This window comes from Tachysurus vachellii, chromosome 1 (genome assembly GCF_030014155.1).
Source record: "Tachysurus vachellii isolate PV-2020 chromosome 1, HZAU_Pvac_v1, whole genome shotgun sequence".
Lineage (NCBI taxonomy): Eukaryota > Metazoa > Chordata > Actinopteri > Siluriformes > Bagridae > Tachysurus > Tachysurus vachellii.
Genome location: NC_083460.1, coordinates 23759736 through 23782053, shown reverse-complemented (window position 1 = coordinate 23782053; position 22318 = coordinate 23759736). Strand labels below are relative to the sequence as shown.

Genomic DNA, 22318 nt, shown 5'->3' with positions numbered 1-22318 from the left:
TTATCCAGTCATCCAGCCAGCTGTGTTCCAGCAAACTGATCACAGAGGTCTGAAAACACCTCATTCCACGCCCACCACCATCTGCACTCCAGACCAAAGAAGCACTATGCCCTTTTCCATTATATTTCATTGACTTTAATACTCCGTCTTTGCTACAGTTTTCATATTTATATTTTATCTATCCGTGAAAGAGTATTTGTAAAAAAAAAAAAAAAAAAAAAAAAAAAAAAAAAAAAAAAAAAAATCAGGAAAAAAGTAAGATATCTCATTTCACAAACTTCTTGGTTATCATAAGTAGAAAAAATAGCATTGATTGTTTTGTATGAACATTAACATGTTTTGTATTAATTTAATGGTATCTTTCTTTCTTATTGCCTGTGTCCACTCATCTATTATCTAAGGTAGAGCAGAGTTGACAAGTTGTATATAGCAACAGATGGCATAAGGTAAACCATGTAAACTGGAAACTGAGTGTAAACAATCATGGTTCTATCTTTAAACCTCTTTAGCCATTTACGATAGGAAAACTGGACTGTAGACTATTATACGAAGTGAACAAACTAACGGCTGTGTTATGATTTGATGGCATGGCTTGGGTCTGCTTCAAATCAATACAGATATTCTGACCGATTACTCTGACACTTTCACTGATCACATCTGATCCCAATTTATTATCTACAGGAGATTGTGTTAGATAGCACTCTCCACAAACCATTGTCACAACACCAACTGAGGGAATATCTTTTGTAAGATGGGAGTACAGTCCGATTCCAGATACATCTAGAATGTATGCCAAGGAGTTCAATATTGTGGCTTTTGGTTGCCCAACAGAAGCATTGTGTTATTTTCCCAATATTATTTCCCTTAATTATAACATGTCTGTATTTCTGAAAAGAACCCAACAGGATGATCAATACTATGGATGACTTGATGTAACTGGGGTTGTTAATTTTGTGTTGTTGAGCCCCATTCTGGCTAAAACAATCCATGGTTTCACAAGTTCTAGAACCTACCTGTTCAAGGGCCCAACAATTTTAGTTGGGCAGTTCAAAGTCTTGAACCGTGACCTTCTGATCAGTGACCCAGAGCCTTAAATGCTGAGCCACCAGTTCCTATACTATATGGCCAAAACTATGTGGACACCTGACCATGACCTCATATGCAGTTCCTCCCCAAACTTTTGCCACAAGGAACATGCTTATCTAAAATGTTTTTGCATGCTTTAGCATTGCAATCTCCCTTCACTGGACCTAAGTGGCCCAAACCTGTTCCAGCATGGCCGCACAAGTGAGGTCCATAAAGACATGGTTTGCATGAAAGACCTTGAGAGTCCACGAGAGCACTGCGCTCAAACCCAATGAACCTTCTTTTTAAACATCATTAATTCTTTGAGGCTAAATGGCACAAATCACCAAGTGACATTCCAAAATCTAGTGGAAAACCTTCATGGAAGCTGTTACAACATATTAATGCAATGCCTTATGAATAGCGTATTCAACAAAAATATCCAAGTGTCATGATCATGTGTCCACACTTTTGGTGATTTGCAGATCTTTGCACTGAAAAAAGGAATGAATATGGAATCCTCAGTAAAGCATGGTATCAGTTGTATTTGGAAGCGCTGTCCATTATCATTTGAAGGGTGCTCCGTCAGGTTTGTAATAAACCTTCATGACAATTTTGATTGAGTCTCTCCTGGTTCCCAAGAAAACCTCCTTAGACATAAGTAGAACAGAAGGTTACTTATGTAACCATGTCTACATGTGAGGAACACCAGGTCCCCTGGGTCACTCAGACTGACAAGAATTGCCAGAGGGGCAAATAGGCACAAGGTGGCTATTTACAAAAAACAGACACTGTAGAAGGGACAAAAAAAAAATAACTATAAGGATTCTAAAAAGGTGAAGTGTTACAAACATCAACTGTTCCATCCTAGTTCTGGACCACAGCGCACCCTAGAGGCACTTGCATGGGTCAACAGTTCACGCTTGCTCCACTCACTCACTCACTCACTCACTCACTCCTCTTACACCTAGTGGCACATAGCAAGGTCACTTACCTGCATATTTTAAGACAGTAAAAGAAAGTAGAGAAGACAGGAAACGCACAATTTAACCCAGGAGGTGCATATTACATGCTGCAAATGATCCTTCCCTTCAATTATTATTTTGATTATTATTAATGTATATTACTTTAGTAAATAGATTTTCCCACATTAATAAAATTTCAGGAAAATGTAAAGTATTACCTGGAAAAATAAGTACTGTTTAAAATGAGGGATGCTACTCTTCCTCTGAGAAGCAGTGTACACAAATCTGAGAGTGATAGATATAAATTATTGTGTTCATGGTCAGAATTCTGCCATTTCTGTGGCCATGCTGTGGAACTGGTGAATGATATCAGGACACAAAGATTGTTCCTCTCATTTAAAAAAAAAATTCTCTATTACAGAACATTAAAAGTACAAATATGAATTAAATACTGTAATATAAAAACAGGGAAAAAGGCAAATGTACTGAACTGCACAAAGATGAGAGCGAAAAAGAAAAAACCCTGATATTATAGATGTACATTACCTATTGACTATATAAGTGTTGAAAAAAGTAAAATGTTTCACCTTATTGTACAAAATACATGCTGCCTACTGGAATGGTCTGTAACATTGAGACCTGTGCAAAAATGATCTGAGGATTTAAAAAAAAAAAAAAAAAAAAGAAATAAAATATGAATATGTGAATATAGGCCCATCTATTACTTCTGAACAGTATTTATATTAATTAATATCATCATAAAATACCAAATGCCTTGCGACACTTCACTGAAAAAAAATATAATAATCACAAAATGTACAAATACATAAACATGGCAAGTGCATAAATATATACTGTATAATGCTTAATGTAGATACTCCCACCTTATTTCTAAGTACCCTTAAATAAAAAAGAAATCAGCAATAAATATTTAAATATCCATAAAATATCTTGCAGCTTCATACTGTTAGTATGTTAAACACTGGGTATGTGGTCCATCATGAACTACGATGTAGCTTACAGATCTGCTGCATTCAGGGAAAACACTACAGTACATTTTATCCGTGTTGACACATGTTACATGTCTTAAGATGTCCACTGCTTATGAGTTCACAGGTGGTACTGAGCATAGTTCAGGCACAAAATGTTCTGACATGCTACTTGTTTGTGTTGTGTGCGAGGTCACTCTGGAACCTGAGTAGTGTTCAGGTATTGGCTTGTGCTGCGGAGGGAGTGAGCCTGTGCCCTGCGTCTTGCCAGTCTGGAGTTGGAGGGGGGAGAAAGTCTCATGGAGCACATGATGGCGCTGCTATCCTCCTGCTCTTCGTCCTGCTGCGACAGCTGCCTGTTAAAGGCTATAGCCTCCGCCGCAAACTGAGTCAGGTCCTTAGTGCTGAGCCTTCTAGTAACAACACAGACAGCCAGTAACAAGCTAGACATGTTTGTGCTATATAAATAAGACAAATCCAGATATAAACAAAACTATATAAACTATAGTTTATATAGTTTGTTATATAGTTCTAAACAAACTATATAAACAAAACAGCATATTGAGGTAATATCTATATATCTGGCAACACGCACTATTGAGATTCTCACAATCCATAATTGATTTGGCAAACTGTTCATTTGCACATTTCTGCAATATCAGGTCCAGTATAAAAGATAAGTATTAGCAAATAACACATGAACCAACCCTATAGCTAATGAATCAAACGTTAACAAAAGTCTTCCCACAAATCCATAAGAAGCTTTTTAAAGATAAATTAAATTGAATACCTTTGTAAGACATGTGGAGTTGGAAGACCTCTTTCAGGAGCATTCTGGTAAGGAAAATGCATAAAATGTTTAAAACATGAAGACATGGCAAGAACTGAATTTCCCCTTGGGATAAGGGAATAAAGTGTTACTTGATCTTAAAAGTAAAATGGAGAAAGCAGAGAAGAAGCAGCCTTACCCCCTGAACCCACGGGTGTTGCAAGACCTGAGCAGCACTTAGCCTCAGCGTGGCATCTCTCACCAGCAACCGGGAGATTAGGTCTTTGGCACCATCTGAGATGTGAGCCCAGTCCCGGTCTGCAAACTCGTACTTCCCCTCCTGGATCCGCTCAAACAGGCTGTTCTGCACACAGGACATGTGAGCACTGCAATGTGTGAATATTACTGAAATTTTCATATACTTTACACATTTAAGGCAAAGTATAACATGCTTTCTCTAAATAAATTTTAACCATTCTGATGCTTGATATGTAGAAAAAATTGTTTCTAGATATTTTGTTGTCACAGAAATTTTGAAAACCATGCTTCAACCATTGAAATATCCAGTGCCCTAGATGTGTCATAACTTCTACAAAAAAAAAATTGCATCATCAATTTTTCTGAATCTTTTTAATGCTACTTAAAACATAGTGTGACGTGTTGTTAATATTTAATGCCATATTCAATAGAAAACAATGTGTGTTTCTCTGCTTGATCTTGACAATGCTAGATATATATATATTAATCTTGGGTCACTGAAGAAATGTATAATTGAGCTAATCCAAACTCATTGCCTAGCTAACAAATGGCAGTTTTGTGTGTTATCAATATAATCATTCTAAATGCCCGAGACAAGATAAGAGCTGTGTAATTGTAAGGGCTTGGGTTTAAATGCACACAGTATCACAGGGTGTGTTTAAGTCTACCGTTGCGATATCAAGTGAAGTATACTCTAGTCATTACCCATTATAATAACTTTATTTATGCAGTTCGGCACAGTGACATCCGCAATGATTAGATATCAAACACACATAGTGTAACATTGGCGTTTTAATCATTATAATTACATTTAAAAGTGTTTTCCTGTAGTTCCCTGAAGTAATCTTCTAGAAGAGGGAAAAATGATGACTATCTTGATCAATCTGACTGCAGATTATTCTTATGCTTATATACACAGATCATCCAGATCATTAAAATCACTGACAGGTGATGTAAAGAACACTGATTGTATCACTACAGTGGCATCTGTTAAGCAGTGGGATTTATTAGACAGCAAGTGAACAGTCAGTTCTTGACACTGATGTGTGGGAAGCAGGAAAAATGTTAGTGTCAAGTGTTAGCATCTGATTCTGACACGGGGCAAATTGTGATGTCTAGACAGCTGGGTCAAAGCATCTCCAACGATAGGTATTGTGGGGTGTTTACAGTATGCCGTGGTTAGTAACTACCAGAAGTGTTCAGAGAAAGGACAACTGGTGAACCTATGACAGGGTAATGAAGCGCTGGGGGTTCACTGAGGAGGAGTAAATGCTAACTCACATTCCAAATTGTTCAGGAATGGGTTAAAAATTTGACTTGGCATCCAAAATTCCCTGGATCTCAATCCAATCAAGCATCTGTGGGATGTACTGGACAAAGAAGCCTGATCCATGGAGGCTCCACCTTGCAAATTACTAGACTGATGGGATCTGTTGCTAAAAGCTTGGTGCCTTCATAAACCATGTGGAATCCATGCCATTGATAGTAGTTTGAATCTTATGGCTGATCAGGGTAATTTTTCCTAGCTGAGCAGGCCATGATCAGTTCAAAGTTCACAAGCACATTTTTTGACCTAAAAGAGTCAATTCTGCCAACATGCTGGTAGGCTTTAAAGTTCACACCTCCAATTTTTAAAAGGATGTATGTATGTATTTACATGATTAATGTTGATAGCGGATACTCTTACATACTCGACTTTACCTGACATGCACGGCAAGTTTCCCCTTGTTCCCAGCCACAGTTAGTTCCACAGTGACCAGTAAAAGGTGGACTGCCACTAAGCAGAATGTACAAAATCACCCCCAGGCTCCAAAGATCACAGCGCTTATCGTAGAATGAGGCTTCATCCGTAAATACTTCCACCACCTCTGGAGCCATGTACTCAGCTGAACCACACTACAGAGAAAGGGGAAAAAAAAAAAGGAACACTAATTTTTGAAAAGCACACTTTAAATAACTTTGATCGTTTTCATGGCAATAGACAGCAATATGTTTGAAATGTCTGTAAACTTACTGGTGTAGTAAGCTCAGGTGTAGTTATGGGGGTACAGGCACTGTTCAACTTCACACCACTTCCCAAGTCGAAATCACAGATCTTCACAGGAGACACCTACAAACACAAGTAGAAATTTTACTACAACAGCACACCATTTGACCTCAAGCATAGTACAAACTCTGATGTTTTTAAACTTGTCATGACGTGAATTTTATCTTGGACTTTTACAGGATTTGCAAAGGTACAGGTCTTCAAAGCAACCACAACCCAACCCTTCATTAATATTGTTGCACCTGAAAATAAATAAATGTAACTTGTACATAATGAATTTACATAAAAACAAACAAAAAAAAAACTATAATCTTGAAATATGGAATTGCTGAAAAGTAAGAACTGCGATTGAATAAGCATATATTCATTGAATAAGAACCCCTTGTGATAAAGAGATCATCATTATCATTAATGCAGCCAAATCAAACAATGACCATTGTTGCTTGTATCATAGTGACTCATTCATATCAAGTGACTCATGTGGAGGATGTGATCAGACTCTCAGCAAGAATCCCTCTGTATTTTACACTATAAGTTGCAAAAGGAAATACAAATGTTTAAACTCATTTATTTATTCAAATCGTTTTGTGAACAATCAGTTGAATAATTAATGATACCTTATCAACATACTCGCACAGGATATTTTCAGGTTTCAGGTCCCGGTGTGCAATTCCTGTAAGACATATTAAAGTAAGATTTCATGAGATTATAATTCTTCATTTTTATGTTGTTAAAAGCAAAAATGATCCAAGTCTACACACTTAATACAACACTAAAATTTCATTCTAACCAATGTTATATTTCGAAGAAAAAAGTATTTATTTTTATTTTTCCATCTTATGTATCAGTTAAATAGAAAATCTATATATTGTTAGCACTACTTAGTTACTATGAGACAATCACACCAAACCCTACAAAGAGAGTATGTACTATATTCACCCATATTGGATATACTTTGCGATACGATTTTTAACAAAATAAAATTATAAAACAAAAACAATTTGGTTGCTTGTTTACAAGCACTTGTAGTGTACCACAAATCTTAACCTATAAAACGTATAGGCTGAGTGAACATTCTACTTATTTCAATACTAAATTTTGTGAATTATTACAAGCAAACTTTAGAGGACACTTACAGCCCTAGTGTACAGTATATGGTTAAACAGGTGGTTTGTTTGACTTCTGAGGAATGAGGAAATACTACCTTTAGTGTGTAAGAAGTGCAGCGCTTGTGCTATATCTCTCACGACACGACTGGCTTCCCTTTCATCAAAGTGCTTCCTCCTTTGAATGTGTGTTAAAATGGAGCCTAAATGGTGCGCAGATCAAGATGAGAAGTGAGAAACATAAATCGAGTAACAATTACTGAATCAAATCTTACCAGTAGGTTTTATGATCTGATTGTAGTTTTACCTCCACAGAGCTTCTCAAACACCAAATAAAAGCAGTTGTCATCCTCGAAAAACTCAGTGAGCTCGAGAATGTTCCTGTCATGAAATGCAAAGAGGCTTTACAGAGCATGTCAATTCACAATCTTGAAAAATTGATTAGCAGTTTTGCTGCATCTGTAAGGAACATAGGATAACAGATAAATGCTTACTTATTGCCTTGACACTGATATAATGTCTCCACCTCTCTGAATACTCTGCTTCTGCTGTGGCCGGCAATCTTCTCAATGATCTGTTTCCATACACAGTAGCAGATAATTATTATGTGACATGGCACATTAGTTTATCTCAATCATTTAAGCAGTCCATCCAGAATTATGCGACTGCGGATAATAAATGCAAAATCAAGCAAAATCTGTAACATTCAGAGAAGCGTTGTTTATTTTTTTTAAACAATGTATTAATTACATTTTTTTTAAAAATTAAATACAGATTTTTTCAGATTTAGGCCAAGACGCATCGCATCGATTCATATGAGGTCATCACAACACTCATTCAACCTGCACTGACTATGGGCCTTTTTACACCCGGTCACTTCAAGTGTCTTCTCTGATCCGATAGCTATCTGATTTGTTAAAACTGTTCCATTTACATTAGGCCACATAAATGCGTCTTGGAGAATCGGATATCAATCAGATCTTTCTACTCCCGCCCAAAATGCAAATATATTTTGCCTCATTTCTGGGGTAACTGACATGTAACACGCTTTGGTGTATGCGGTTGCTACAAAAAACAGCATTTACTGTTTGCTGCATTTTCGCTGGCGGCAGCAGTCCATTTTAAGACCAAACGAGACTCCTGGGTGAAAGATCGGAGCCAGCACTGATGGGAAAACATATTTGTTTCTGGCACGATGCACGACTCGGGAGTCACCTGCGAGTGACGTACTTCCGTTTGGGAGGAGTATAGCGCTGACGTATGCGGCTTGAACAACCACATTCATTTACACCTGTCCAGTTTCATCTGAAATGCGTCCCAGACCACCTCCTGAAGGGGTTTGAACGATTGGATTTATATCCGTCTCGAAACCATTTCGGAGGGCATTTAGACCTGGTCTTTTTACGATCGGATAGCTATCGGCTCACAGAAAACGCATGAAGTGACCAGGTGTAAAAACCCCCTATGAGTACAGCGATCATAGAAATTAATTACATGTGTTTTCACAGGTAGGATGGAAAAGGCTTGTCTTGTCCCCTGACACTAATGTCTTACCTTTACAGCATACTCCTTGCCATTTTGCAGACTCACACATCCTTGAACTTTTGCGTACGCTCCCTGGCCCAGCACCTCGTCAGTGAGCCTGTACAGATCTGCAGAACAAGAATCAGTTCATGTCATAGTGTCAGTTTAACCCAGCGGTGTCCAATCCTATCCACAAGTGGGTGCAGGTTTTCATTCCAACCAAGCAGAAGCCACACATGATTCCACCTTTTTAATCAGTTGTTCTTGGCTTTTAGTAGACTCTGGTGTGGCTTCTGCTTGGTTGGAATGAAAATCTGCACCCACACCGGCCCTTTCTGGATAAGCTTGAACACCGCTGGTTTAACCTCACTTAACTGGTACAGAACATGCGACACAGCATTGTGCAAACACATCCTGTTGGTCTCTTGTGATATCTAGGTTAGTAGATAAAGGGAACATGGTGGCAATTTCAAGATTTCTCAACTTACATAGCTATGAAATCTAAGGAATCAGATTACACAACAAGTTTTATAACAAAGTTTGGAAATCACAATTTCCTTACTTTCACAGCCTATACAATATATTATGTTTTGGATTCCTCAGTGCTAGTCCTTTCCATGCATATTAGGAATTTTAATTTGTTCCTGGAATGAAAGTCAATTCAACTACCTTATATGACAGAAAGCCACTGTGGTGGAAATGCAATCCATGTACATGTCAAAACAATAAAAAAAACAGGTTTAGAGGAATTACCTTTGAATGTTCCTACGGCACTGTCGACTGCCCGAGTCCTGCGTTTCTTCTTCCTTCGCAACCCTGCATCATTAATGTCCACTGGCTGACTGCTCTCTGTTGCTACTACACATTTAAAAACACACATTTCTTTGCACTAAACTTTTTTCACAACCAAGTCTCAGCATTTAATTAAAATGAATTATGCTCCCTGTACCTGAAGAGTTCTGCACAGCACAGTAAGAAGGAGCAGGAAGCTCCACAACATTATCTGATGCTCCAGACACCAAAGAGTTACTGGTCACCTGAGGAACAGAGAGTCACATGAAAATCAGACCTTACAATGATGACAGAAATGCTCAAGCTATGCATTTGTAAACAAAAACAAAATTGTAATTAATAATAATAATAATACATATTTGTCTTTTATTGATCATTTCCACACCTGATGGGTGGAAGACATTTTTATTAGCTCTACTAAACCTGTAAAATATACAAACGTAAATACAATATCATGTATAAGCAATGCAAACAAATCGTAGATCAGGATGCATACACGAACACAAGAGATAATAGTTAGATAGCAGGCTGCTATAAATCAAACAAATGTTTCCGCTCACCAGAACCAAAAACTATAATTTAAACTCAGTATTCTTGAGTTCGTTCATATCTTTTAAAGACTGACATGCACATGCCACTTCTTTAAGCAGGAGAATAACAGGATTAGGGTTACACAGTGTCATACCTTTGTCAATTTTTAGACAACCGCATTAGAATAATCACCTGCCTATTGGGCGACTTAATAGCATTCATGATTTGTCCACCCTTGCCTTTGTTTACCACTGAGTGTTATGAGTGTATTATCCTGATCAAGCTCAAAGGTTCCAGTGAGAGTTTGGCTCACTTATGGATAAATATAAACAGAGGGTTGTGTAATTACAGGGTCTGGTTTATGTGTGCTTCCACAAAGGCAGCTTGCCAGGGAAGTGCACACGGAGTGAGTGACATTTACAGGAAATCCAAACGGTGACCTAGAATGACTGGAACTTATTATCTTACTGCAGAAGAAAAAAACCCATCATGAATATAAATAGTGACAGACATACATATCTGACCTCTTACTATAAACAGAGCAAGGCCATAACTTGTATGAGATCACATATGACATTATGAAACTTCGTACTGTAAGACAGGCCCAACTAAGCGAAGGGAGAGTCAATTATAGTGATAATACAGTAAGTATTCAGCCATATGATGCATGTAGAGAATATTCTGACTGACCCGCTTTGGTTTTTCTTATTTTGTTACATTGCAGCCTTACAAAACGGATTCAATGATATTTTTTTTTCTCTTGTATATTTTGACAGAAAATAAATTATTCTAGCTATGTGAGAATATTTTCAAATTATGGTCCATTTTGAGCAGTGCATTGAGATTAAAACATGAACGTATTTAAATTAATCTAGACAACCAAGTCGAGCAAGTCAAAGGCTCTTGTTCATTTCCAAATGCAGTATATAGTTCTTGAGCTGTATTGTGTTCTATTTATATTATATAGGTCCTATTTGGCAAGAAACAGTGTTTGAATTGGAGGACTTTGATATAGGAACATTACTGCTTTTAAATTTACAAAGAACTGCATCATGTGATTCTGTCTCTGCAGTGCTGTCAGGTTAAATTACCTTCCGCGTGCAGTTTAGCGCCTGCAGTTCCAAGTGCTCACTCTTCCTCACCATGTCTGCGAGCTGGAAAGAAAAGCAGTGGCTTTCTCACATCGTTATATTAAATAGAATAAGAAAATGTACAGCAGAGATTGACCTTAGGGAACAATTTATAAACACATGATTCTTTTCTGAAATATCATTAATCTTCATCGATCAAAAGTTGAAGGAGTATTAGCTGTGGGTTTTCACACTGTTCTACAAATGCCTACCAAATTAACAGAACAACAGCCACTGTAGCACAAAAAAGACTGCAACTAATAATTTGAGGGTTACAGCTGACAAATTAGTAGGAAGGGTAGAAGCACTTGCTTTGAGTGACTTCAGCATATCTGCACCCACAGGATATCACCATTTACCCAAGCTGCTCTGGTGCAATCTTGGTCCTTGGTAACTGTTTTATAACCTTGTAGATAACGCTAGTAGAACAATGGTATCACCTAAGGCTAATATTCCTTTCAATTTTGAGCAATGAAGATTAACAAGTGTTACAAATTACAATCTCCACTGTATGTACAGTAAAAATATACAGTATTAGTTAGAAATGAAACCATGGATCTGTAAGATAGAATTTGAATTTCATGAACAAATGCGTTGAATGTGTTCTTCTGAAATCAAGACACCATATATACCAAAAATAAATAAATAAATAAAAATTTGGTTACAACTTTAGTCAGATCTCCTATTGAAGCTAGCAGGAACTGTGCCAGAACACATTCATGGATTGATCTTCATCAGTCTATGTGAGAATATTTCACCACTCAGTCATTGTCACAAAGCAGCTTTATAGTGAGAGGTGATCCTGGTGAATAAACACCCTGGTATGACTAGAGGATGCAACCCTGAGGATGGAACTGAAAGGGAAGTAATCCTCTTACAAGTGACAAAGGAAAAAGATTATAAAATCTATAAAATATAGAATTTTACAATTAGAAAATTCTATACTATATAGTCAAACAGTAAGGAGTGTGTTGAAAGGATGGACAGTATGAGCAGCAGTGTTTAATGATTACAGCAGAAGTTTATAGATACATATTTTAGGCATTTCAGTACAATTCCTAGTAAATACAGTCAGCTGATATCAACTAAATGAAGACTATTAAAGCCAAACACTATATGGCAAAAGTATGTGGACACCCCACATTACTGAAGAGAAACCATATTGATGACCATAATTTTGGAATGGGATGTCCGGCAAGATCATACAGGTATGATGTTCAGGTGTCCATGTACTACTGTCCATATAGTGTACACTGATAGCGTTTGTTGTCTCAATGCCAGCTGTCACTCACTCCACATGCATGTTATTTATTGAAGAGAAATCGTTTCTCATAGTTTTTTGAGCGATATGACGTAGCAGCTTAGTCCTAGGTTAAATTCAAGTCAAGTAGCTTTTACTGTCATTTCAACTACATACAGCTAACGCAGTACATAGTAAAATGAGACGACATTTCTCAAGGACCATGGTGCTACATAAAACAACACTGGGCTCAGATGAAAAAACAGTGCAAAGACAATACTAAACACTACAAGACAAATACACAAAACAGCACAGACCAGTGTGCAAACTGTACATTATACAATATATTGTGCAAAAATATAGGAATCTGAATAAGAGAGTTCTGGTAAACATATCTACACTTATATAATAGCAGCAGATGGATAAGGTATTAAAATGTGGTGTGCAAAACAGCATGTAAACACTAATATTGGAGGTGCTGTAGACATTATGTATATACATCTTGTGTTTTTATGATTAGGTGCAGTAAACACAGCTGTGTGTGTGTGTGTGTGTGTGTGTGTGTGTTCAGGACAGTTGTTGTAGTCTGGTGTCTGGTGGCTTGCAGGAAGAAATTATGGAGTTCCTAGGCAAAACAACTAAAGCTTATCCAGGCTGTAAACATAACTAAAACTTATAACTCAATTAGAAACCCATTTTTAATAAAGAACACATCTGTCTATGAGGTCTGATTGTTTTCTTTGTTCCAATGCACTGATATTTTTTTTACATCTCTATACCCATCAAAAGGAGCGAAGTTAAGAAACCTAAAGAGCAGTTATTTTAGTCATTATTTCTGGAGTTCAACGTTCCTATACAGTAGGTTTGAGATTCCCTCCATCTTCTTGACTTAAGCGTGATGATTGGCAGTTTAATAAAGCGCTCGTGGGCAGATTGGTCACGTGACCCGACGGTTAACAAAAGCGTTAGCTACATAGCTAACATATTTGGACATTTCAGTCAGAGGGTTTGGGTTTATGTCATTCAGGGAAACTCTCGCCACGACATCACAGGTGGTTAATATTTGACGTCGTAAACGAAATAGGGGCCGGTTTACACGTCTAATTTTCTGAAAATAAACCCGGTTTAATCAGTGAGACTGTAACCTCCTTCATTATAAACACACTCAAATCACAAGCTAGTGGATACGGTTATGTATTCTCCTAAATAAAAACATCAGCATTTAATGTTAAAAAAAACGTTATACTGCAATTATATCAACACAGCAGACTTTAAAAGTGCCTTTACTTACAAATGAGCTAACATTACAGCTTCACTACAGGATACTGCACATCATAACGCAGTAACGAGTTAATACCACGTACCACAACCAAAAACTATTAAACAGAACATCATCCAAACCTGGAAACGGCGCCCAAATCGCTCTATTTGCGTCTTCGCTGCCACCGCCTGTGTCCTGTAGGCGCGCGAGAGAAAGATAAACCAGGAGGAAATACAGCACACATCTGGCCCCGCCCATCATATATGTAGGCTGTCTTTTATTGGTCTATCGCGGCAGGAGCGTGATGACGTAAACAAACGGAGGTTTCACTCAGTGTCTCAGTTCTGTTTTAACAAGAACAATAAGAATACACATACAGAGGGATCACAGTGTGTTCAACTATTATGTATTACATTCATAATAGCATCAAAGGAAACAACGGGAAAAAAAATAAATAAATAAATTCTATTTTGAAAAATGACCAATAACTAATTTTCCCACAACCCAAATCCTCTCTTCTTTTTAAAGCCAAGGGAACACTGGATAATGGAATATGAAATACAGTGAAGGATACCTGTGTGCTGTCTTCGGAAATTTGGTCAGATAAAGGAATTTCACAAGGCCACATACAAACTTTCAATTCAGACATGACTAGATGCTTCCCTGAGTGTATGAATGTGTATTCATGATACCTTGTGGTGGACTCAGTATATACAGTATTTAGGGGATGTGGTAGCCTAGTGGTTAATTGCTGGGCTACCAATCGGAAGGTTGTGAGTTCGATTCACACGTTCATCAAGCTGCCACTGCTGGGCCCCTGAGCAAGGCCCTTAACAATCAGTTGCTCAGTTGTATAAAAATGAGACAATATGTAAGTTGTTCTGGATAAGGGCATCTGCTAAATGTTAATGTATTCAATTTTATCTTGTATAGTACTTTTAACAAGGGACACTGTCCCAAAGCAGTTTTACAGGAATATAAAAATTACAAAGTTTCAAATTTTAAATGTTTATTTATCCTTAATGAACAATTCAGACGTGATGGTTTTGAGGAAAGTCTCCCTGAAACGAGGAAGAAGCATTGAGAGAAACCAGATTCGAAAGGAAACACATCCTCCTCTGGTAGGGTGAAGTTAAATAATATGGTGGTGTGGTTAAATAATTTTATTTCTACAAATGTTTTGCATCGTAGTCAGTGTTCCTCAGACTGATCAAATGTTAGTTAAAGATAAATAAATGAATAAATGAATGAATGAATGAATGATTATCAAATCTTTATCTCTTTATTGAACATATGTTGAACATAAAAAGTATAATACAAAAATTGTCAAAAAGCACAAATAAAAATGAATTCATGCAAGAGCTTTCTGAAATTCTATGTACACAGTAAAGATACAACAAATTACAAAAGATGCAACAAATTATCGCCTGTCTTTTACATGGCTAATTCTATCTATTTGACACTCACATAGTCTTTTTATATTTACAGCAAATTTTACAAATCTAATAGCCAGACAATAATTTATTATATTAAATAGTGGTAATACTTGGTTGTGCTGCAGTAAAGCCCTTTTTAACACTAAGAGCAGAAAGATTAAGTAAAACAGTTTGCTTAGTTGTTCAGGTGTTTTTAAAAATAAATTCTTAGGATAACGATTTAATTTATATATGGTTCTGAAACAATGTATAAATAAAATAATACAAAAACAGTACGCATTCACATAATATCAATGACACATGCAAGAGAAATAAATGCCCCAGTCAGCTCTTTGGCAGTGGTTTTTGCACTAACAAGAATGTGGTGTTTCAAGCTGAGTACCCAGGTGTATAACATGTCTCTGCATGGTTCCAGAAAACACAAAGGACAAGTCAGTTTTCACCTCAAGGGAAAAATTTTTTTTTTAAAGCACATCCAAATGCTGCATAAAAACCTTTCACATAAAAAGCAATACAAAGCAATCAAATTGAAAAAAAAGGCAAGTATGATCAGAAAAATTAACAGAAAGAAAACAGAACAGAAATATACTGATATTGGCTCATATAGCATATTTTAACCATTAAAATAAAACACATTTTTGGAATATCAAGTCAGCTACACAGCTCTACCCTTAGGCTCAATGAGTAGGATGACATCCTACTAAGGAAAACCTCATAGTAAATATATTAAAAATGAAAGTTTCAAAAATATGACAAGCATGCATCATTGAATGATGAACGTACAGTAACAGACTGTACATCAATGTCCTCTTGCATCAGTTACAGATCCGTTCTGTCATGGGTCTCTGTGGGAAAAGAAAAGACTTGAATTTTGTGTGTATGGAATTTTGTTTGCATTTGTTAGTCTAATATTCAATTGATGTCAAACAGCTCCACTGACCAGACAACAGTCTCCTCCACCATACATGCTGTAAATGATCTATAACTGCTTTAAAAAAGTTTTTTTTTAACGTATCCTTCTCACCAGTGGCTCCAGCTCAGAGTGTTCGATGAGACTAAACTCAGAGATGAAGAAGTAGTAGTGTTTGTAGCAGGTGTTGACATGAGCCTCAGCTCCCATGTTGCAAATGCTGTCAAAGTGATGGATGTAAACATGCACGAACACACGGAAAAGCCGACTTAGGATCTTTTTGCAGACCTGCTGGAAGTTCTTCGGAAAAGGAACCCCTGAAAAAGGAGAACAATCTTTAAAACCTTGTGCCAGGTCATATTCTTAATTAAATGTGTATAAGGGACGGTCCAAGGGTACGAAGCATATACAATGTTCCACTGATTCATCAGATATTAATAGAACGGCAGACCTACAGTTTAGATGTTTACATACGCTTTGCAGAATTTGCAAAATGGTAATAGTTTTAAAAATTATAATAAAATTGATTGGAAAAATAGCATTGTTTTTGCAATGAATAATCTATATCACATAAGAGATGTTCACATATAGTCTACAAAACACAATAAAATTAGAATTTACTGATTGATTACTAATCCTGGATGTTGTTACTCGTATGATCTGCGACTGTGTTGATGCTTTGTAATAATAATAGTTGAGTCCTTTGTTTGTCCTGAGCAGAAAACCTCTAGCTCCTGCACATTATACTCTTTTCCAGCATCTTCTAAAGGACTCTGCAACCTCTGATGCTCAAGAAGGTAACACAAGACATTAATAGCCCTTATAGACAGGATGTTCAATTGTCCCTTGGATATCCTCAGTGTGAAAAGGTTGATCTGAACATCATATCGCTGCTGTTGGAAAGGGGTGAAATATGCAGAAGTTATACTCTGAATAAGCAAAGTCTGTGCAGCAGCTGGATGATTCTGCTCAGGACAAATATGAACATGAGTAGAGATATCATTGAAAGTGATTTCACTATGTGTCTTCACTGGTTGGAGTTTAAAAGAAAAAATCTGTCCTTTGCCAATTCAAGCAGTTTTCTTCAAAATAAAACCCCCACAAAAAAGCAGCAAGCTGTATTGCAAATTTTACAATAAACTGCAAAATACTGGCCTTTGTGGCAATCATAAAAAATCCTGGAGGGATTGTGTGTATAGAGAAGTCACCAATGGTTGTAGGTCCCCTCTTTATTACTAACAGAGCATTGAGAGAACTAGAAATGACCCACTATAATAAAACAGCTTTTCAGCTGCACATCACTGCAGTTAGGAGCAATGCTGAATTTCATATTTAAGAGATCATGCAAAAGATGATTGCGGACACACCTATGCGTGTAGGGAAGATGTTCTCATTGTTGATGAGCGACTCAATCCAGTCCATCATCAGGTTCATATATTGAAGGGCTGGGAGTTTGGTGGGCTTCTTGTAATGGTCTCCATCTTGCCATCTGTACTCATAGCGAGGGCCTCCGGACATGACCGGGCAGGTTCTCTCTGTGCAAAATTCACTGACTGTTCCATAGATAAGGTTGATGCGGTTAAAGAAATCTACAACATGCACAGCAATCCAGTCATTAATGTTTTCTCCCTCAGGTAGCTGGACAACCTTCCTGAGGTCCAGCCCTGATTTTAGTGATGCCTGAGCTCTCTTATACAGCTCAAACCTCTGCGTTCCAGGCTCAAAGCGCTTCCGAGGCCTGAATGTCTTGTCTTTGCTGAACACTTGGCCAAGGCACAGAGCCATGCTTCCAAAGCTTGAGTTAGTAGTAGAATCTCCAGCAGAAATGTCAGGATGGATGAGATGAAGTCTCCTGTTTCATCAACTGATGAAATTATGCTTTTGAAAATAATAAAAATAAAAAAAGTAAGTCTGAAAAGTTTACAAATTTTCCCTTGTGTTTATGTTATGTTCTCTCTTTTGATCCTTCAGTACTGTTCAGAGTCAAATTAACCAGGGACATTATTGTGGTTTAAAAAACTACTAAAAATAAATACTATCTTTATCTCAATCCCAAACTATATAGATAACATTTGAAATTAATGTTTGCAATTACGAAATCACATTTAACAATGAAAAATGTTCATTTTTGCAAAAAAAAGGTAAAATTTGTGTAACAGAATAGACTATAATAAAGACTATGGTGACATAAATCAAGAATAAAATTGAATTGGAACAATTTTTCAATTAATGTTTATTATTTTGAACCGATTTATCCGTTGCAGGTGAGATGAACAATAATAAAAACACAAGAAACAAAAGATTATTGGTGTCATTGGCTATGAATTACAGCTCTCTAAAGTAATCTGAAAACACGGCTGATTAACAACAAACGCAAACAAATACTTTCAGTAAACTTATAAAATGGATCAATTTGACCCGAACACCACACAAGGATTTTAAGTGACATCTGACAAAATAAAAGTAGCAGCTTTTATATTTTTGACAGAAAAACAGTACTGCAAATGACTGCAGTACTACTAACCCTAACCAATAAGCCTTCTTCGCTACACTACTGATGATTTATTTCATAGCTGTGAGTGCCAAGTTAACAAACAATGTGAGAGAAATCTGATCTGTGGTATGTGTCTTTGTGTGGTATTGATACAACTGGTGTACTGTCGTGTTGTAGCATTAACTCTGCTACTGAGCTTAAGAACTCTATAGTTATAATTATTTGCTGACAGATTAAGCATGATGGGAATAAAATCTTTCTCGTGCACATCAATGTCACAAACTGTATCTCCTACTAACTCAAACTAGCTAAAATACAGTGTAGAGGTCAAAACGATCACATTTGGTCTCTTCCAAAGTTTTTTTTAGATACAACAATTAAACAGAAAAATAAGTATTCACACTGGAGTGAACAGACACACTAGATGACTGATCCCCGCCCAATATTACTAAGCTTATACCATAAATCTAAACAAAAACACCTCCTACTGGTCACTAGCCAGCAATGATAAGTAAATTCTCACAATGTGAATACAAACAATGTCACAGCTGAGTAATCATCATCAAATTACATAATCAAGTGGCTCCTCTGTCAAGCAAGACAAATAAGCACCAGATTACAGAACAAATATATGTTCAGCCAGAAATAAAAAAACATTTTCCTTTTAATATATTGACTCTGTGACCCTGATATGGTTGATTTACTCTCTCATGCTGTCTAGCATTCTCTCTCATGTAACAGACTGCCTTCATTTGCCTGTCACTTTGAAACCAAACTTCTTTTGTGTCTAAAGTTAGGTGCATTATGAAATTTATCGTATCTGAGCTGGCTTTTTTTTGTCCTGACGCCTCTGAAACAACACTGACTGAATTACTATTACGGGTTTATTACAGAAAATGAAAGTAAATAAACAAATGTATGGACAAGAATAAGGATGAGAACAAGTTGCAAGCTACCTTGAACTAGGGAATAATTACAGCCAGGTTAAACAAAAACTCTGTTTTCTGTACCGTGACCTAACAGGGTCAAAGGGAAACTGGAGTCTATCCTAGAGGGCTTAGGGCACAAGGTGGAGGACACTCTGGACGAAGTGCCACCCCATCACACGACATAATCTCACATACACTCACACACTACAGATGATTTAGAGATGTCAATCAGCCTAGAGTGCATGTCTTTGTGCTAAAGGAGGAAACTGGAGTACTCAGAGGAAACCCCCGAATCACATGCACAAAGGGTGGAGGCTCGAATCAAACACCAAACCCTGGAACTATGAGGCAAATATTCTAACCACTAGAAGAAGCAGCCTTTATTCTGTCACATATATATTACAACATTCCTTCTTCGGGATATCACAACTGGAATTTGGGGTCCAAACGCAGGGTCAGTGATGATACAGTGCCCCTCGATCAGTGAGGGATAAGAGCCTTGCTCAAGAGCCCAACAGTGGTGGCTTGGGGCTTGAATCCCAATCCACCAATCAACAACCTAGTGGTCAATTAACCACTTAAGCCACCACTGCCCTGCAGTAGTTTTTTTTTTTTTTTTAATAGCTTACAGCTCCTGGTATTCGCAGGCAGTCTCCCGCGTAAGTACAAACCAGGCCCAACTCTACTTAGCTTCCAGACAAGATCAGGTGTTCTCAGTATGACTCTAAGCCACTAAGCCGCTAGTAGTAGTTGTGTGACCTAATAAAGGTTACAACAGTCAAATTAACATCTGATATTGAAAAGACAGAAAATAAACAGCGCATAACAGAAAATACATGTTAAACAAGATCATACATGGTATGAGCCTTTTATGATTTTTTTTCCATCTGTACCTGCTGCCATCACATTTTAGTTTTATTTATTGATGTGGTAATCATTTTGAGCCTATGTAACAGTATGATCACCATTTTCCCCCAACACTTCCGCTACAACAGTTTCTATGCAGTCTGACCATATACGATAACATAACAGACCAGCATTGTGCCTCTCTCAGGCTTATCCTATCAATTCACAGACTCTCTTTTCCTGTCTATTTGACTCCTGACTCTCTGTGGTCCTGACTGGTGGGATCAGCTGTATTCATTCAGTTAAGACCTGAAATTAACCTTCCTATTTGGCACAATGGTGAGCAGGCTTCACATCAAAACGAGCCGATGACTTACAATGAGAGATTTATGTCGTAACCACACCTACTCTATGTGGCTATGTTTTTGATCCCAGATCTAAATAACTACAAACTAAATAATCGATTGAAAGAATCTACCACAACTGAAAATCTTGCTCTCTAACTCTTACAACAAATCAGCTCAAAAGTCATAAACAGTCCTTGAGGAACTTTATGATTTGGTTTTACTTGATTATAGGGTGAAACATTTAAAAAAAAAAAAAAAAAATCAGAGCACTCACTTTTCCTTAAGTATTGCTGTGGAAAACTTTTCTGTTACATCATCAACAAGCTTAGTGTAATCTGAACCATATAACTACTGCAGAGTTTCTTATCTTACTGTATACTGTGTCTTACTCTTATTTCAGTACACAATTACACAAGGAAGATATAGATGAGCATGTGATGTCAATGTCAAAGCACTAATAAAGAGATTTAAAGCTTTTACATTCGCATCTGTAGTTTGTCTAATGTGTAGGAGTGAACCTTATCCAACTCATTCTCAGGAACTCGTATGTCTTTCCATATTCCAGCAATCTTATAGTCTTATAGAGTCTAATGGAAAACAGGCTTTTAAATGCAAGCAAACAAACTGCAAAGACATCTCATAAAGTGCAAAAAAAGGAAAAGAATACTTACAGAGAGAATATGTAGGACAAAAAGAAAAAACAGATCTTTCCCACAATACCTGGCTTAAGTCCCGTCTTGAATGCTTGGAATGCTGTGGGATCTATGGGAAAGCTCAGGACAGCTCTAGCTAGCAGTACTTGGATTACACTATTGTCTAAAGAGTTTTGTCTCAGGAATGGATCAAAAAAACCTGACTGAGCTAAAAAACAAATAAGACTCGAAAAGCAGAGAGGAAAGTTGTTTGGCTTTTCTTCCTGGGCATGATGTCATATCCTGATTTTGTCAGCCAGCCCCTACTGTCTGACTTTTTGTGTATAGATGTGTGTATTTTGTGTGTGTGTGAGTGTGTGTGAAGCAGCTTGGTGCTAAAGGAGGATCTTGTTGGCTGTAGGAGGAGCATCTACTTCTACAATTTTATTCCCTCCTCTACTGTCAGCACGGCCTACAACCACTACTCCCTATGTGAAACTGCTCACTTGGGTTCAGTCAGGCATGTCATGTGAATCTCTCTCTCTCTCACACACACACACACACACACACACACACAGACATCTGACTGTCTTAAGAAAATACCTGACGTAAAGCAAGTGTGCAATACACTACAAGTATGAGTCAGTTGTATACTTTTTTTTCACATCATTCTAATTCTTTATGTATAAATGTACAATTTTTTGCAAAACAATATATGTAAAAACTAAACTTGTAAAACAAACATTTTAGTGAAAAATGCATAGATTTTAAATATGTGGAGATTTCTTGTCACTTTTACTTGATTTGTTGCAAAACACATACACAGACACAAGTGCACATACATACACATATGCACAATGAGGCACACACACACATGCACACATACATATGCACACTGAGACACACACACACATATGCACCCCCACACATGCTTGCACGCATACATACATGCATACACACACACACACACACACACACACACACTCAATAAAAAGTCTCAGACTCATACTACATTACACCGAGCTTCTAAAGTCTCATACTAGACGT

At 37.2% G+C, this 22318-nt stretch overlaps 2 protein-coding genes across 3 annotated transcripts; both read right to left on the bottom strand.

Moving 5' to 3' along the window:
* Positions 1 to 2433: 2433 nt before the first annotated feature.
* Positions 2434 to 13910, bottom strand: mknk1 (MAPK interacting serine/threonine kinase 1). Its single transcript, XM_060878559.1, has 14 exons — positions 13818 to 13910; positions 11138 to 11200; positions 9673 to 9760; positions 9477 to 9581; positions 8754 to 8851; positions 7694 to 7773; positions 7507 to 7580; positions 7298 to 7402; positions 6711 to 6766; positions 6061 to 6156; positions 5748 to 5942; positions 3988 to 4152; positions 3810 to 3853; positions 2434 to 3432 (listed from the first exon to the last, which is right to left on the bottom strand). The coding sequence occupies exons 2-14, from the start codon at positions 11189 to 11191 to the stop codon at positions 3213 to 3215; spliced, it is 1380 nt and encodes a 459-aa protein (XP_060734542.1). The 5' UTR covers positions 11192 to 11200; positions 13818 to 13910; the 3' UTR covers positions 2434 to 3212.
* A 1030-nt stretch (positions 13911 to 14940) lies between these two features.
* mob3c (MOB kinase activator 3C) lies at positions 14941 to 21633 on the bottom strand. 2 transcript variants are annotated; one of them, XM_060878569.1, is made up of 4 exons: positions 21311 to 21633; positions 17391 to 17901; positions 16138 to 16340; positions 14941 to 15958 (listed from the first exon to the last, which is right to left on the bottom strand). In XM_060878569.1, exons 2-4 carry the CDS (start codon positions 17806 to 17808, stop codon positions 15929 to 15931), a joined length of 651 nt encoding a protein of 216 aa, XP_060734552.1. In that variant the 5' UTR covers positions 17809 to 17901; positions 21311 to 21633; the 3' UTR covers positions 14941 to 15928. The 2 variants fall into 2 exon arrangements, with proteins under 2 accessions (XP_060734552.1, XP_060734560.1); XM_060878577.1 differs by having other exon boundaries at positions 21360 to 21633.
* Between the last annotated feature and the right edge of the window lie 685 nt (positions 21634 to 22318).